Source organism: Canis aureus, chromosome 1 (assembly GCF_053574225.1).
Source record: "Canis aureus isolate CA01 chromosome 1, VMU_Caureus_v.1.0, whole genome shotgun sequence".
Lineage (NCBI taxonomy): Eukaryota > Metazoa > Chordata > Mammalia > Carnivora > Canidae > Canis > Canis aureus.
In genome coordinates, this window is record NC_135611.1 from 18667288 (window position 1) to 18684429 (window position 17142).

Genomic DNA, 17142 nt, shown 5'->3' on the forward strand with positions numbered 1-17142 from the left:
CTCAGTTGGGTGAACTAGTTCTGCCATCTTGGCTAGACAAGATGCAGCTGTGAAGTAATAAACCATTTTTATTGGCTCAAACTTCAGCTCTTTAAAATAGCTTAAATCTGCTCAGCATGATTAAATTTTCCAGATGCTCTTTTCCAGTAAAATGTTTTATCTTAGCTTTAACAGTGGCTCAGGTATTTCAGAATTGGTTTGAGGAAATAATGCTTGGTTGAGAGTTCATAGTTGATTGGTCTCGTAACAGTTTGTGGGAACAAGTTATAAAGTTGTGTTTTTAACTTTACCTGTGTAAACACAGGTCTGTGTTTACATCATTACACCCCAAGGCAGCTCCCTTGTCTGTTATTTTCTGAGTCATCATGAGAAAAAGTTTTCTTCATTCTAGTGACTTGATTTAGAAGAAATGTATACTTTTTTCTCTAATTTGGGAACTACAAATAGGATTCTGAGAATACTTAGACAAAGTATTGGTTAATCTCCTCCACAGAATGTATTTATTCAGAATTCAGTATCTTTCATGACTCTTTTTAAATTCTCTTATTGTATTACCTCAAAGAAAGATTTCAAACTTGATCTTGAATTACATAAAATTAACTGTTGTTTGTTGGATGGATTATCTTTTAAATAGATCTTTGCAAGTGAGACTCTTAGAACTCTGTGCCTTTGCTACAAGGAAATTGAAGAAAAAGAATATGAAGAATGGAATAAAAAGTTTATGGCTGCCAGTATAGCCTCCACCAACCGGGATGAAGCTCTGGATAAAGTGTATGAAGAGATTGAAAAAGACTTAATTGTGAGTTTTCACCTTCATAACGTGGTATTCTAACAGAACTGGAAGTTTTATTAAGTTTTGTTATATTTTTAATCTTATGCTTGAAAGATCATTCCAACTTCAGCATTTCAAATTGGTACAATGGAACTCCGTCATTTGAATTTCTTTTGTTCGGCAAGCAAAATAGAACTTGCCATTATGAGAAACCAAAAGACAGAAAACATTGAGATTCTAACCCAATTCTATTACTTTTATATCACTCATTAAAATGCGTTATAATTTTTACATAACAAACTACATATTACATTTTGAGAATCACCAAAATGATTTTTATTTTGCAAACTTTGAAATAAGATAGTTTATAAATGAAATTTCTCAAAATTAAATACATATTGCCCGTAGAGTTTAGATTAGACAGAAATGTTCAACAACTAGCTAGTATCAACCTTTAGTGAAAGGAAGTGGCTTGTGTCCAAGCCACTTGTGTCCAAGTAGTATGTATACAATTAAAGTACATTTTTAACGTCCTTAATTTTGTACTTACATTTTTGTCTTGGTAAACTACCTTAAGAAAAAAGTTTTTGAATGCTTTGGTTTTTGGTGAGTGTGAAACACAGCAGCCTTCCCTGTCAGTGCTGGCCAGCAGCCCCAGTAGAGTACCAAAGGGGGTGGATAATTAGCCCTTCTTCTGTTTACAGGTTGGCAAACTGCAATTACAGAACATTTTGAGCTTATTTGCTAAATCCTTTTTTTTTTTTTTTAATGTACATTCCAGTTATTGGGAGCAACAGCAATTGAAGACAAGCTACAGGATGGAGTCCCAGAAACCATTTCAAAACTCGCAAAAGCTGACATTAAGATCTGGGTGCTCACTGGAGATAAAAAGGGTAATTCAATTTGTGGGGAAGCATATCTGTTAACTCCTTAAATATTCATAGCTCCTATTTCCCCTGCCCCAGATGACACTCTCAGACTTTGCATCCTACACAAATACTGACCATTTCTTTGAGACAGAGATGCTTTCTTAAGAAAACCTTCTCCATTATTCCAGCTCTTACTGACAGTATCCTTCTGGAAGGCCTCTCAGTAACAAGACTTTATGTCTTATAATTGAGGTCCTGGTTGTGCCATGCTGACTGTGACCAGTCCTCTCTCTCCAGCCAGGCGTGGGCTCCTCTCGTGAAAGGACCCCTTTTGCCCCTTCTGTCCTCCCCAGCACTTTGCCGTTTGTTGGATGCAGAATGGAACAATACAGAATGCTGACCATCAACTTTTGTTTTCTTGCCTATTTTATTGCTTGGAAACTATAAATTAAATTTTATACCCAAGGGATGATCTTAATTTTTAAATTTAGAGCTCTACAAGGAGTTGTTTGGCATTGCTGCCTCACCCTACAAGCCTCCCATGGAAAACCAGATCATTTCTCTTACTTTGACCTGGTTAATGGGTTACATACTCTGATAAGCCAAGGGAAGTCCTGACCTTAAACAAATAACAATGGGTGGTGATGGAAAAAGGGGAAAAAAAATCTCCAGTAGGGGCCCCATGTGAAGGTTTATGGAAGCAGTTATCGTTTTTTTTTTTTCCATAACAGAATGATGAAACCACAGGAACCGACTGTGCTTAATATTTCAATAAATATTGATTTATTAAATAACCAGTTCATGTATTTGATAATATAGTACTTTTTATAATTGAAAACATCTCAAACCAGATTTTGATTTCTACTTATTCTGCCACAGAGAAAGGACTTTTTTCCCCGCTTTGTGATTTCTATAATGTTACGGAAAAATACAGCGTATTTGTTTGAATCTAGCTATTTCATGACTTGAAAAAAATGCTCATGACTAGCAAAGTCAATTATTTATCAATAGCGACAACACTTCATGTTTTTCTGTTGTAGAAACTGCTGAAAATATAGGATTTGCTTGTGAACTTCTGACTGAAGACACCACTATTTGCTATGGGGAGGATATAAAGTAAGTAAAGGCAAACTCGATGCAGTAGACACAGCAGATGTGGAGAAATGGGAGCTAGACTTTACCTCAGACAGTTTTCCTCACATTTAAATGAAGCAAAGGAACCCCAGGTAGTTCCAAGTTATCATGGTTTGACCTTATTTTGAGCTGATTTTAGTGTTAGGGGCCTTCATTTGCTCGTTCAGGGGCCATTTCTCCACAGTTCTTACAGAGTCCTAAGTGCTTGCCTGCTGACTAAAAAAGTGAGACCAGCACATCACTAGCCAATTAATATGAATTCTATCCATGTGCTGCCTTTTCTAGAAATTGTAATTTTGAAAGAAACATAGAAGGAAAGAACCTCACGATTTTGCTTGGAAGGAAACATTTGGATGGGATGCACCTCTGGTCTTGTCTGGATGGGGCGGGATATTTCAAGGCGTAGCCTATCCTGAAACACTCCAGAGCCGAGTCACAGTGGACCTGGACACGTATAAGGAAGAGCTCTGTCCTATTATAAAGCTAGATGTGTGTTGCACAAGTTACCAGGCTGTGCTATCTTGACCAGGCTGTTCTATTTATTTCTCAAGTCTTTTCCTTACAACACCTCCCCCAGGCTATCCTAAAGGCCCAAAGCTGGTGGGATGATGAGGGAGTTACACTTGATCTTAGCCCAAAGGCTGAGAAGTGATAAGATGATGAGGGAGTTGAAAGTGGTTGTTAGTCTTCTTTCTAATGATGGTGATGGAGCTTTTGTGAGTTGTTCCAATACATTAGGCACTTGGCTAAGTTAGACAAACAAAATCAGTAGCTCTAACATCTGAATAGATCAGTTCTGTTTGACTGCATAAACCATGACCCTTTTTGCTTTTAGCTTTAGACAAATAAATACTAATGTGTTTACTTAAATAGTTTCTTGGTTTCAAGTGACTTGGCTAATTGCCAGATGGTTTTATTTCCTGTAGATGGAGGGCCTTAATAGGTTCTGGTCTCTCTTTCTAAAGTGTTGAAAATTGGGCCCTGAGCTAAATTAAAAGGTAAAATTTATGCAAGTAGCAAATTTTATGATCATGCTCTTGGCTAGATTTACCTTTCTAGAGGGCTGAATGATTCCATCCATCTTTCTAGATGGTTCCTGAAAGGATGATTCCTATAGAATGGTTTGAATTGGTAACTTTCTATTTTTTCTCTTCCAGCCTTTTAGTGATTTGTCTCGATCACTCCTTATTTTCAAGCTTATTTTCATTATTGAAAATGAGCAATTAATGCAGAAAAAGAATACTAGATGCCTAATCCTCTAGTGCAGTGGTTCTCTTTTTTTTTTAAGATTTTATTTATTTATTCATGAGAGACACACACACAGAGAGAGAGAGAGAGAAGCAGGCTCCATGCAAGGAGCCCGACGTGGGACTTGATCCCGGGTGTCCAGGATCATGCTCTGGGCCAAAGGCAGGCGCTAAACTGTTGAGCCACCCAGGGATTCCCCATGCAGTGGTTCTCAACCAGGGATGACTTTGCCTTACAGGGAACATTTGGCAATATCTGGAGACATCTTTAGTTGTCATAATAGTGGAGGCAAGTTACTACTGGCTTCTAGTAGGTAGAGGCCAGGGATGCTGCTAAACACCCTACAATACAATGGACAGCCATATACAACAAAGAAGTACCTGGCCCGAGACATCAGTAGTACTAAGGTGGAGAATAGTGGCTGTGTGTGTGTGTAACAAGGAAAGCTCTAGGCTAAGAGTAAGGAGACCTGAGTTTTCATTGCCATTTTCCCATCATCTTGGTGCAGGCAATCACATCATCTCCCTTGGACTTGAATTCCTTATTTGTAACATGAAGAGTTTAGATGAGATATTTATGGACCCTTCTACTCCAAAATTCCATGACTCATTTTTCTATCACACGAATGTGATATATACGGTCTTCTCAATTATTTGTTGATATATAGATAGTACTGAGAATTTCTCAAAAGCAAACATAACTTTATGTAGGAGTAATCTTATTTTTGCCAAATAGTAGCCACTGTTTATAATATACTGGGAGTTCGTGCCAGGTGTTAAAATTCAGATCAAAATTGCCTTCCTTCTGTTGCTCATGAACACATTTTCAACTGTATCTTCCTTTAGCTGTCTTTGGCAAATAATGAAGCACCAAAAACATGGTATCCTATGGGAGAGGAATTAAACTTAATAAAATTATGTCATCTGGTTTAAAAATGGGCTAAAGACTTGAACAGACTTTTCTCTGAAGAAATCTACCAATAGCCAATAAGCATATGCAATGATGCTCACCATCACTAAAAATTAGGGAAATGCAAATTAAAGCCACAATAAGATATCACCTTATACCTTTTTAGGATGGCTCTTATAAAACAACAAGAACAACAACAACAGCAAATAAACCCCAAAAAACAAATAAAAAGAACCCAGAAAATAACAAGTATGGGCAAGCATGTGAAAATTGGAACTCTTGTGCATTTTTGGTAGGAGATAAAATGGTGCAGCTACTGTGGAAGACAGTATGGTGGTTCCTCAAAAAAATTAAAAATAGAATTACCATATCCAGCAATTCTACTTGTGGATATATATCCCAAAGAATTGAAAGCCAGAATTCAAAGAGGGATTTGCACACCCATGTCCATAGCAGCACTATTCACAATACCCAAGAAGTGGAAGTAACCCAAATGTCCATTGACGGATGGATGAATAGATAAACAAAATGTAGTATATTCATACAATGAAATATTATTCAAGAGGAAGGAAGTTCTGAAATGTGCTATAATAGGAATGAATCTTGAGGACAGTGAACTAAGCCAATCACAAAAAAACAAATACTGTGTGATTCCACTTATAGGAGTTATCTAGAGTGGTCAAATTCATAGAAACAGAAAATAAAGTAGTAGTTACCACAGACTAGGGGTCAGGGGAAATGGGATAAGGGGAATTTAAATAAAATCACCATAGTTTCAGTTTTGAAACATGAAGAAGGTCTGGAGATTGGTTACAAAACAGTGTCAATATTCTTAATACTATTGAAGTGTACACTTAGAAATACTTACTTTAGAAATTAAGTTTAATAGAAATTTTATGTTTTTTTAACCACAACTAAAAAAAGATATTATAATATCAAAAGTATCTCACAATAAAGGGTCTATTTATAGTCTTGTATGCTTAAACACTTAAATATCTTTCCCCCAGTGCTCTTCTTCACACAAGGATGGAAAACCAAAGGAATAGAGGTGGAGTCTATGCAAAATTTGCACCCCCGGTGCATGAACCTTTCTTTCCATCTGGTGAAAACCGTGCCTTAATAATCACTGGTTCTTGGTTGGTGCGTATTATTACTCTGTCTGTGCCTTTGGCTTAAACTAAAGCAGTTCACCGTGGACTGATTTTAGATGGTTTTCCCATATTAACTGGCAGCTTAAAAATCTCTTAGCCTATAAATGAACAGGCAATTTCCCAAGTGTGAGACTTAATATTATATGATCTATGAAAGGAATTATATCAGACTGGTAACAGTGGTTATTCGTGGTTTGTCAATCAGTGGATAATTTAAAATTTTCTTCTTTGTACATTTTTGTATTTTCTGAATTTTACAGTAAATAGGTTTTATAAACAAACAGTATCATCAATGATATAACCCAAGAACCATCCTTCACATGATTAAGGTCTTGGGAATGGTGCTTTTATTAAGACTGATTGATTGATTGATTTGAAAGAGAGAGAATGTGAGCACACAAAGGGATAGGAAGGAGGAAGAGGGAGAATCAGACTCCATGCTGAGCAGGGAGCCTGATGTGGGGCTTGATTCCAGGACTTGGGATCATGACTTGATCATGGGATCATGACTTGAGCTGAAGGCAGATGCTTAACCAACTGAGCCACCCAGGTGCCCCGAGGGAATGGTACTCTTCATATAAAAACTAAAATGGTTGTAATCCTCTCATTTCACAGAATGAAATTCTTCTGGAGAAAAAGACCAAGAGAAGTAAGATTCTGAAGCTGAAGTTCCCAAGGACAGAAGAAGAAAGACGGATGCGGACGCAAAGTAAAAGGCGTCTGGAAGCTAGGAAAGAGCAGCGACAGAAGAACTTTGTCGACCTGGCCTGTGAGTGCAGTGCAGTCATCTGCTGCCGGGTCACCCCCAAGCAGAAGGCAATGGTGGTGGACCTGGTGAAGAGGTACAAGAAGGCCATCACGCTGGCAATTGGAGACGGGGCCAATGATGTCAACATGATCAAAAGTGAGTCTTGCCCACGGCCAATGCCCCTGGAATTACCAGAGAGAAGAAACGGCAGGGGTGTTTGGGGGGTAGTTTTTGCAAATGTCACTGCTTAGGCTTTCATAAAGCCGATGTCTGACAAAGGCACTTACCCATGATGACGACACCTGTTACCCTGCCCTCAGGAAGCTCAGGCTACCCACTAGGAGAGAGCAGGTTGGTCAGTGCCACTGGAGAATGCCAAATAGAAGTCGAGTTTCATATGGGTGACTTGGCCTTCTTTGTTTCCCTCTTTTATGTACATGTGATTTGGTTTGTTTTCCCTTTCTTGCTGTTTCTCCTCCTTATTTCCTTAAGGTGTATAAAAAAAATTCTGCTATTTAATAAGTTTTGCAAAAATCTCTGCTCAGCTTAAATTGCTGAATTCTCTTTGGTATCTGTTGGAGAGTATTTTTCTTTCATTTAAGCATCTTTTTCTGGGGCTTTCTTCTTGCCCTTGGTAAATTGGGGGACCTAGTATGAGCTCAGGGTAATACATGTGGCATTGAAACAAAGCTTCAACATGGTCTCACCATCCTCCTACCTTCCTAGAAGACCGTGAAGGGTCTTTTCCCTGGTTGGAGGATCCTAGGTCTTCTCAAGGTGAAGAATTCAGTCCCATTGTGCAGAAATACACTGTGCTAGAATTAAAGCATGCAGAACCAAATCCTCATCAACATGTCTGAATCCTGGATTTTTGTTGTTTTTTCCTCCTGGTATAACTGTCCAGGAGAATCTTGTAATGAAAAGGCCCCAACTAGTGAGACCTGAATACTTCGTTCTGTTGCCAACATGCTGTGTCACATTGGGCTCATGCTCAGGCCTCAGCTTTCTTATCTGAAAACAAGAATATTATCTTTGATGTCATCTCCAGTTTTGTGATATTATTAAGATGAACCGTCACATGACCACACGTGTCCTGCTATGCTGAGTACCTTAACTGTATAATGTATAACCAGAGTTCATTCAGCCTATTTTGTAATTCATGTGTCTCTTTCTTTTCTTAGCGTCTCTTCCTCCTCCTCCTTGATCTATACTAAGAATATTCCAACTTTATCTTCCTCAGCGGGAGTCAGCTATATGACGTATGTCTTCTTGCTTCTTTATCATGTGTATGTCTGTGGTCGCTGCCAGTTTAATTCCTCTCTAGTGCTGTGCATGTGCTCACCCTACCATAGGGCTAACATTTCTTAATACATCAATTTCTTCACAGCCAGTTCTAGGTTATTTTCCATTGTATACCCTTGACACAGATAGTTGTTCCAAAAGGGCAAGTAACTCAAACATTATTTTTATAAAATTATATAAAGTGACAATGTAGACTTCTAGATGTTGGAGAGAGAGAGGTTACCTTGCAGATTTACCATCTGACTATGTGACTTAGACTTGAACATTTTTTTGTTCCTCTGAATTTACCAATTGATAATGAGAAGGATCACAAAGAGTCAACATAAGTAACCTTATAGAGACTTGTTTTCTGAAGTTTTTCCAAGAATTTTATTAAGCTCTGTTATATGTCAGGTCTTTAATATAAACAGGGAAGGGACGCCTGGGTGGCTCAGTGGTTGGGCGCCTGCCTTCAGCTCAGGTTGTGATCCCCGGATCTGGGATCGAGTCCCACATCACGCTCCCTGTGAGGAGCCTGCTTCTCCCTCTGCCCATGTCTCTGCCTCTCTCTCTCTCAGTCTGTGTCTCTCATTAATAAATAAATAAATCTTAAAAAAAATACAACAGGGAACATCCATTTGGGATGAAAATCAAAGAAACGCAGGTCTCCTTGGAAGTCAGTAGCTTTATTCAAGTATTGATAGTGCCTTTTAGAAAGACTGGCATCACTTTCATCTGCATAAGAGACAATATGCAGAAATTATATTTGTTTATAAAGAAGTAGAATGAAATTTAAGTGTCCAAAATTCTGTCCATTTGTTAGCATGTTCCATGTTTAGTACTATAGCCCATTACAAGTTGAGGGAATTACAACCCGCCATGTTTTTGTGCTAGCAAGGATCCAGGGACCCTCTTGGACTGCCTGCCCTCTCTCCCTCTCTTAGGTCTGAAGATGTCTGTTGGCTGGTGGGTGTTTTTCCTTGGTCTAACATGCTAAGAATGAACAAGGAGACAGAGGCAGAACTGACTTGAGGAAATGATGGGTTTGTTAAGCAACCATGAAGGAGCCTACCAGTGAGGCATCTGAAACCACAATTTTGAACCTTTAGGAAAATCCAGGTGTCTATATTTAGATAATAGGGGAAAAAAAGTGTGGCCTTATGAAGTACATCTATTTAGTTGCCTTGAATCCCCTGCGAGCTGTGGCAGTGTTCACTTCACATACTGTCCCTGGTGTGCTCTGCTGGGCTGGACGTCAGGGCCTGTGGCAGGGGTTCCTTCTCCTGGGCTCCAGGAGAATCTCAACATTTCCCTTTGTTGCTTGTTCAGGAAAGAAGGCCACGGTTTGGTAGGAAAGAGCAGTTTGGCAGCTGTGACTAGTCATAAGAATTATTTATGTGTTTTGAAAGAAGTCGTAAATATTGAATGAGACATGCAATTTATTCTATTTTTTTAGAATTGCAAAATGTTGCTGAAAACTTAGGTTTGGCCAAGTCACTGTGTCGCTTTGTATTTGCCAGACCTTGGATCCTGCCACTATGGCTTCTTTTAGTTGGAAACCTTGCTGAGTTGGCAGTCACTCCCTGGGTCTAAGTAATAATAGGTTGTGTTCTCCAACACACGTTCTCTAACTGATCTCAGTAGGTCTTTACTTCTATGCCTTTAAAGACCTAGGTAAAATTCGTAATTCTCTAAGTTGAAACTGACTACATGACTATTGGAAGGATGGATAAAATTGTGACTTTCATTTTTATCCCTTCTGGAACCTTTCCCAACAACAACAACAAAAAATTGTGCCAGTTAAGGTCATGGTGGGCCATGATTAAATGCTACAAGTTTAATAGTATCCCAGTTAAGACACTTTTGATTGCGAATATTAGAGAACTAAAGTAATAATAAAGTAAGCTTAAGACAAAAAGATATTTATTTTAAAATATATAAAGATGGGGGTGCCTGTGTGGTTCAGTTAGTTAAGTGTCTGCCTTCAGCTCAGGTCACGATCCCAGGATCCTGGGATCCAGCCCCATGTTGGTCTCCCTGTTCAGCAAGCAGCCTGCTTCTCCCTCTGCCTCTCCCCTCTGCTCCTGCTCTCTCTCTCTCTCTCTCTCCCAAATTATAAAAAAACAAAAAACAAAAAAAAGATGATGTTTTGCGCCTCCCAAGCAGCCAGGCCTCAGGAAGATGCTGGAACCAGGACTTGAAGCTGCACCAAGAATCCAGTTCCTGGTTTCTCCCTCTATCTATACTACTTTACTTCTCTGCCCCTCAGGAAAAAAAAAAAAAAGGGATCCCTGGGTGGCGTAGCGGTTTAGCGCCTGCCTTTGGCCCAGGGCGCGATCCTGGAGACCCGGGATCGAATTCCGTGTCGGGCTCCCAGTGCATGGAGCCTGTTTCTCCCTCTGCCTGTGTCTCTGCCTCTGTGTGTGTGTGTGTGTGTGTGTGTGTGACTATCATAAATAAATTTTTAAAAATTAAAAAAAAGAAAAAAAATATACATCCATCCCACAACTCAAAAATGTATAGGTTAAAATTCCAAACACAAATATACCCGAATCTTAATTCCAAAATGTGAAAGGGATTCTAATTGCCCCAGCTTGGGTTTTTAGTCAAGGATAGTAGAAGAAACAGACACCACTGGGTACTTTAAGGAGGAAGTGATTAACACAAGGGACTAGGTACTCATAAAAACTCTGGATGGATCGAAGAAGTAGGTGCTAGCTTGAGTCTCTAACACCCTAGTCACTCACCAGAGGAACTTCTAGCTTTGAGACTCCTTTGAAGGGCTTTTGAGTTGAGAAGCTTTTGTCTATCAACATCCAGGCAGCTGGAGAGAGGATATGAACTCTGCTGCAGAAATGCCAAGAAGGGAAGGGGTGCTGGGCTCCAGTGCTTGCTTTGATTTCCACTTCCAGTGGCTCAGAACAACAGAACCCAATTCACTAACAGAACCTAGCTGCAAGGGAGTCTGAGCAATATAAGGTTTTTATTTGCTTTCCCACCCTTCCAATAGAACAAGGGTGGAATGAAGGTTGACAGAGCCAATTTGTAGTATCTACTACTGAGGACATATCTGCCCACAGCTGACTGAGCTGTGGCCGGGGAGGCAGGGCCACACAGCATGCATGGACTCCTTGGGTTCACTACATGGGTGGGAAGGATAGCTTATGAGCTGGGCCGATAATCCAGGTGGACTAAACACCTACCTGAGATCTTCCATAAGTACTTTTATGAGGCCCCATCATGTGCTCTTTTTAGCAACTTCTATCTCTGACATTAAGTTGAGTTCAGAAGCTGGGTGGGGGTGGTGAGTGAGAGTTTTCACATGTATTGCTCCATGAATGGTTTGTTTTGTTGTGGAAACATTTTTATCACCTTGGGGTTTTGCCTTAAAATTAGCTTATGATTCTCAACGTCTTCTCCTCTGCCCCACAGCGGCCCACATCGGTGTTGGAATAAGTGGACAAGAAGGCATGCAAGCTGTCATGTCAAGTGACTACTCCTTTGCCCAATTCAGATACTTGCAGAGATTGCTGTTGGTGCATGGCCGGTGGTCTTACATAAGGATGTGCAAGTTCCTACGATACTTCTTTTACAAAAACTTTGCATTTACTTTGGTTCATTTCTGGTACTCCTTCTTCAATGGGTACTCTGCACAGGTAATAGAATAATAATTATTATTATCTGATGAGTAGAAGAAATCTTACATAATGGGACACCTGGGTGGCTCAGCGGTTGAGCACCTCCCTTCGGCCCAGGGAGTGATCTTGGGGTCCTGGGATCGAGTTCCACATCGGGTTCCCTGTATGGAGCCTGCTTCTCTCTCTGCCTGTGTCTCTGCCTCTCTCTCTGTGTCTCTTGTGAATAAATGAATGAAATCTTTTAAAACAAAATCTTACAAAAGTAAAACCCTATTTCTGAAAAAAACATTTCCCCTCCATACTTGCAGGGTTTAAGATTTTATTTATTTATTCATAGAGAGAGAGAGAATGAAAGAGAGAGAGGACTTGATCCTGGGTCTCCGGGGTCACACCCTGGACTGAAGGCGGTGCTAAACCACTGAGCCACCCAGGCTGCCCCACATACTTGCAGTTTTGATGCTCTATCTCTTAATAGTTGAGGCACAGGTTGAGATTATAGATGACTCATCTAAAAGGTTTCTGGTGCTTTAAAAATACTTTATTTTGCCTTTAAGAAGTTGGGATTTTGTTTCTGGTCTTCTGGCTTTTGTTATGTGTCTTTGCCTTCACTCTAGATTTTTTTCCTAAGTTACCTTGCCATTAAGAGTAACAACAACAACAATAAAAAAGGGGAGGGGGACAAATTATTCGGCATTGAATGTATAAAGAGATATTGTGACCAAGGCTAAAGGGATTATATAAATTTTGGTTGATCACAGATCTGTTATTTTTTTTTTATTGGAGTTCAATTTGCCAACATATAGCATAACACCCAGTGCTCATCCCATCAAGACAGATCTGTTATCTTAATCTGTTGATTTTTGTTTGAGTTATTGCTGAAATGGGAGTGTTGAAATCATGATAGAGCAGAAAAATATCATTAGTAAAACTGAACCTAAGTCAGTGCCTGTGGTTGTCCAAACTTCTGGTGCTTTGTCACAGACAGATGGTATCAGAGGAGCCTCAGAGACCAAGGGCCTTCCTTCTGCTCCCGCGTAGGACTGTGTAGAACTGGTGGTGATAAGCTTATTCCCTCTCTGCCACCCTAAGGACTGATGTGCGCACAACCCTGCTTATCCCTTTCAGAAGCATATTTTTAATATTCAAATTCTGCCTCACAAAACGTTTACATGGAAATGCAGGACCTGCAAAGTAAAAAAAATGTGAATGATACCTTAAGGGCTTTTGGAACCAGTTTTGTTTTATGTATTCTAATTCATTAATAAAGGGATATAAAAAGGCTCAGCACCAATGTGTTTTCCAGCACTATTCAAACTGAATGGACTCCTTCTCCAAAACATTTTTTGGTGTCTGTTCTCCGTTTTGAAGGAAGGTTTGTTTCTGTGGAACGGTCTTTGATTCCACCCATTCCACTGAACCCAACTCACATCTTCTGCAGATGTAGACAAGGGGTGTTTACTCTGGCAGGAGTCCCACACATCCTGGGGCCTTCCCCACTTTGAGAGAGATGAATGCATGTTGACGAGGCTGGCAGTACATCTTGGTTTATGAGACTCTGTAATCTCCCCGCAGACGGCGTACGAAGACTGGTTCATCACGCTCTACAACGTGCTGTACTCCAGTCTGCCCGTGCTCCTCATGGGGCTGCTTGACCAGGTAGGCGCCTCATGTCACCGTGGGACACACGGAGCACCTGTCTGAGAAGTTAAAAGCAGTTATTTCAATGCATTCTTTTCAGTTTTTACTTCTTCCTGAGAAAACCCTATTATTGTCCTGTTAGGCTCAACCAGAGTTAACTGCTGTGCTTCTTGTATTATAGTAACAAAAGAGGATTTCTGTGCCTGGGTTGAATTCATTGCCAAAAAGTTTTCTTGTCTTCCTTTCGGACACTAGGAGTTTCCTGTTAAGACACCTGACAGTTTAGTATGTCTATGTAATAATAACTTACTTTAAAATTATTTTAATATTTCTCTAAACTTAGATGTTTCATTCCCAAATTAGTCCACATTCTATCTAGTAGCAATTCTTAGAGAAAGTACGTTAATGATTAAAAATAATTTGGAATTAACCCATCAACTTGTACGTAAAAATACCTTACAGAAAAAATTAGAATATATTCTCCCAGGAGGTAAAAAAGCCTCCCTACACTTTGTTGACATCACTCTTTGCTCTCTTTCTACAAGCAGCAATGTATCTGTAACTTCCAATGTATCTAGTCCCTTTCTTAATTAGATATCAAATATTGGTGGACTAAAGTAAAGAGGTTGATCTCCATGCCGAAACTGCTCAGGACTTATCTTGTTGAGTTTTTGCTTTCCTAAAACTAAGTTGAAACTCTTCGTGAGATCTAAATTGGAATAGACCTTGGAGTTCTTAGATTCCGGATGGTATCTAAACACAACTAATTGTGTTTTCCCTTTAAGGATGTGAGTGACAAACTGAGCCTCCGCTTCCCCGGGTTGTATGTAGTAGGACAAAGAGACTTACTATTCAACTATAAGAAGTTCTTCGTAAGCTTGGTGCATGGAATTTTAACATCGATGATCCTCTTCTTTATACCTCTTGGAGCTTATCTACAAACTGTGGGACAGGATGGAGAGGCACCTTCAGACTACCAATCTTTTGCTGTGACAATTGCTTCTGCCCTTATAATAACAGTCAATTTCCAGGTACATGGCTTTTGTCAACTGTTTTCAGTATCTGTTAGTTATCTGTTTTCTGTACACAGAGCAGTGTGTGCATCCACCTGGCTCCCACTCTCTGTCCAATCGAGCCTCTGCCATCTTATAAAATATGAATGCTATCTTCACCCCTTACACCAAGCACATTTCCTACTTCTCGCCTGAGCCAAGGGTAGTTTCTGAATGTTGAGTAATCAAGCCAAATCATGTCTAAATTGTCGAGTTTGAATTCTATTTTCAGAACCCTGAGATCCTTTATTTCTTGGTAACTCCCCAAAATGAGTGTTCTGTTTTTCTCTGGTTTCCCAACAGATTGGCTTGGATACTTCTTACTGGACTTTTGTGAATGCTTTTTCAATTTTTGGAAGCATTGCACTTTATTTTGGCATCATGTTTGACTTTCATAGTGCTGGAATACATGTTCTCTTTCCATCTGCATTTCAATTTACAGGTTGGTATTTTCTAAATTCCATAAATAAAGGTATAGAAAAATGTTACTAGTTTAGATTCTGACATAACCTCTAAGTAAAAACACAAAGTGTAAATTATTGTTAGTGAAAATTAATGTCCTGACTGGCAACTGAATGACAGTGGTAGGCTGGAAGTGGGATAATGTGACAGGAAGAAAGGAAAATTAAAAACTTTGTTACAACGTGTATCTGTTTAGTTAGATAGTACCCACCCCCCCACCCCACCCACACACACACACACAAAATCTAATATGGTAGATTATTGGGAAATTGAGTATACGTGTATTGCTGGTAGCACTATAATTTTTCCAAAGCACTATCTGGAAATATGTAACAAACTATAAAACTTCTCATACATTTAGACCCAGGATTTCCACTTAGAGAAAACACCTAAAAATAAAACATACCAATTTTTGGAAAAGTCAATTTGTACAAAGATTATACTACCACAACACTTCTAATTGTTTAAAAATGGAAATAATTCAAAGACATAATAATAACATTATATTAGCTAATCAAGGTATGAGTCCCATGTGATGAAATTCTAGAATTCAAAAGTGGAAAACTTGTCACATCTTTAGAAAACTGTATGCAGAGCAATAAGTAAATTTACAGAAATAGTTTACAGCTATATAAAATCAGACAAATGATAAATGCTACAATGAATTTGAACTATTTCATACATACTATAAATTTTAAAATATCACGAATTGGAATTTACAAATTTCTTAGTTTATTAAATAGAGTAGCTTGGATTCACAATGGGGAAAAAAGTCCCCATAAACTAGTTTCCCTGTAAAAAATTAGTTTGGGTTTTTTTTTGTTTGTTTGTTTGTGTGTGTTTTTTACAACCAGTTGTAAAAGACAGTTGTTATGGTAACCGTTTTCTTGGGATTGAGTTCATTTTTTTGATGATTGTTTTTCTTTACTGACTCTGTGTTTTAAAAAACTTTGTACCCAGTTACTTAGAATATTCCCAAAGGGACTGGGTTTTTTTTTTGTGTGTTTTTTTTTTTTTTAATTTTTATTTATTTATGATAGTCACAGAGAGAGAGAGAGAGGCAGAGACACAGGCAGAGGGAGAAGCAGGCTCCAAGCACCGGGAGCCTGACGTGGGATTCGATTCCGGGTCTCCAGGATCGTGCCCTGGGCCAAAGGCAGGCGCCAAACCGCTGCGCCACCCAGGGATCCCGGGACTGGGTTTTTTAAACACACATTTAGCACTGTGAAAGCACATTTAAAAATAAAGGCCATTATTTTTTTTTGTATATTTTTTATTGGAGTTCGATATTAAAGGCCATTATTTTTATAAACTTATAATGTAAGTACAGAAAACACTGTGATAGATTTGGCTCTAGGGGATGTTAATTGTAAATATTTTAAAATTGGGTAGTTATATACGATTGATTACCTGGTTGTATGAATTATTACTTCCTCTGACCTAAACTAGCTGCTGACCTGCAGTGGAAAAGCATGGTTCTAATCAGATGGATATGGGTTTTAATTCAGGATTTGCTATGGCTAGTTCTGTTACCCTGGGAAAATCTTTTTACTTCTCCACAACTCAATTTCCTTGTGTGGCAAGGAGGATACTATTCATGCCTCAGAGCTAATTAAACGGCATGACCTGTATAAAACACCTAGCATAAGGTCTGTCAAACTAATGGCAGGGCTAGTTGCTACTGTTATTTGGAATTTCAAATTAAAACTATAAATTGTAAAGTGAATTCATAGAAAAATTTATTAGTATAAATTGCCTAATTTTGTATTTTTTCCTAATGCAATGTTGACACTTTCTTTTCCCTTTTCTGGTTGTTCAATAATGTACATATGCCTTCCTAATTCTGCTTTGCTTAGCCCTATTTTTAAATGCTCATTCCTTCAGCAGTGATGGGATGTTTTGGGGAGGCCAATCTGTGAAACTTGACCATAGATAATCATGGAATATTCACTCCGCCCTTAGGATGAAGGACCCCTGTGATTTATTCTCCATGTTTTTACAGGCACAGCGTCAAATGCCCTGAGACAGCCCTACATTTGGCTGACCATCATCCTGACTGTTGCAGTGTGCCTGCTGCCCGTCGTTGCCATACGTTTCTTGTCTATGACCATTTGGCCATCAGAAAGTGATAAGGTATAGAAAAAAATAGTATTCTCCTCATTCTGAGTGCCCCTCACTGAAAGCAAAGCATGTCCCCAAGGCAGCTTTCCTGCAAAATTCTAAGTTCATGGCAAGTTTGG

The 17142-nt window shown here is 39.1% G+C and overlaps 1 protein-coding gene and 1 long non-coding RNA gene across 4 annotated transcripts in view; one reads left to right on the plus strand and one right to left on the minus strand.

The window, feature by feature from the left end:
- Window positions 1–17142, plus strand: part of ATP8B1 (ATPase phospholipid transporting 8B1) — a 122957-nt gene that overhangs the window by 102772 nt on the left and 3043 nt on the right. For both annotated transcript variants that reach the window (XM_077891868.1, XM_077891858.1), the window contains exons 18-27: window positions 635–799; window positions 1554–1665; window positions 2682–2757; window positions 5940–6072; window positions 6699–6987; window positions 11545–11768; window positions 13323–13406; window positions 14174–14419; window positions 14744–14882; window positions 16905–17035. In XM_077891868.1, the coding sequence (XP_077747994.1) occupies window positions 635–799; window positions 1554–1665; window positions 2682–2757; window positions 5940–6072; window positions 6699–6987; window positions 11545–11768; window positions 13323–13406; window positions 14174–14419; window positions 14744–14882; window positions 16905–17035 (1599 nt within the window). The remainder of the gene's footprint in view (window positions 1–634; window positions 800–1553; window positions 1666–2681; window positions 2758–5939; window positions 6073–6698; window positions 6988–11544; window positions 11769–13322; window positions 13407–14173; window positions 14420–14743; window positions 14883–16904; window positions 17036–17142) is intronic.
- The window catches only part of LOC144310636 (uncharacterized), a 50302-nt gene continuing 41480 nt past the window's right edge, over window positions 8321–17142 (minus strand). For both annotated transcript variants that reach the window (XR_013376290.1, XR_013376289.1), the window contains exon 4: window positions 8321–13447. This is a non-coding gene — a long non-coding RNA (uncharacterized LOC144310636). The remainder of the gene's footprint in view (window positions 13448–17142) is intronic.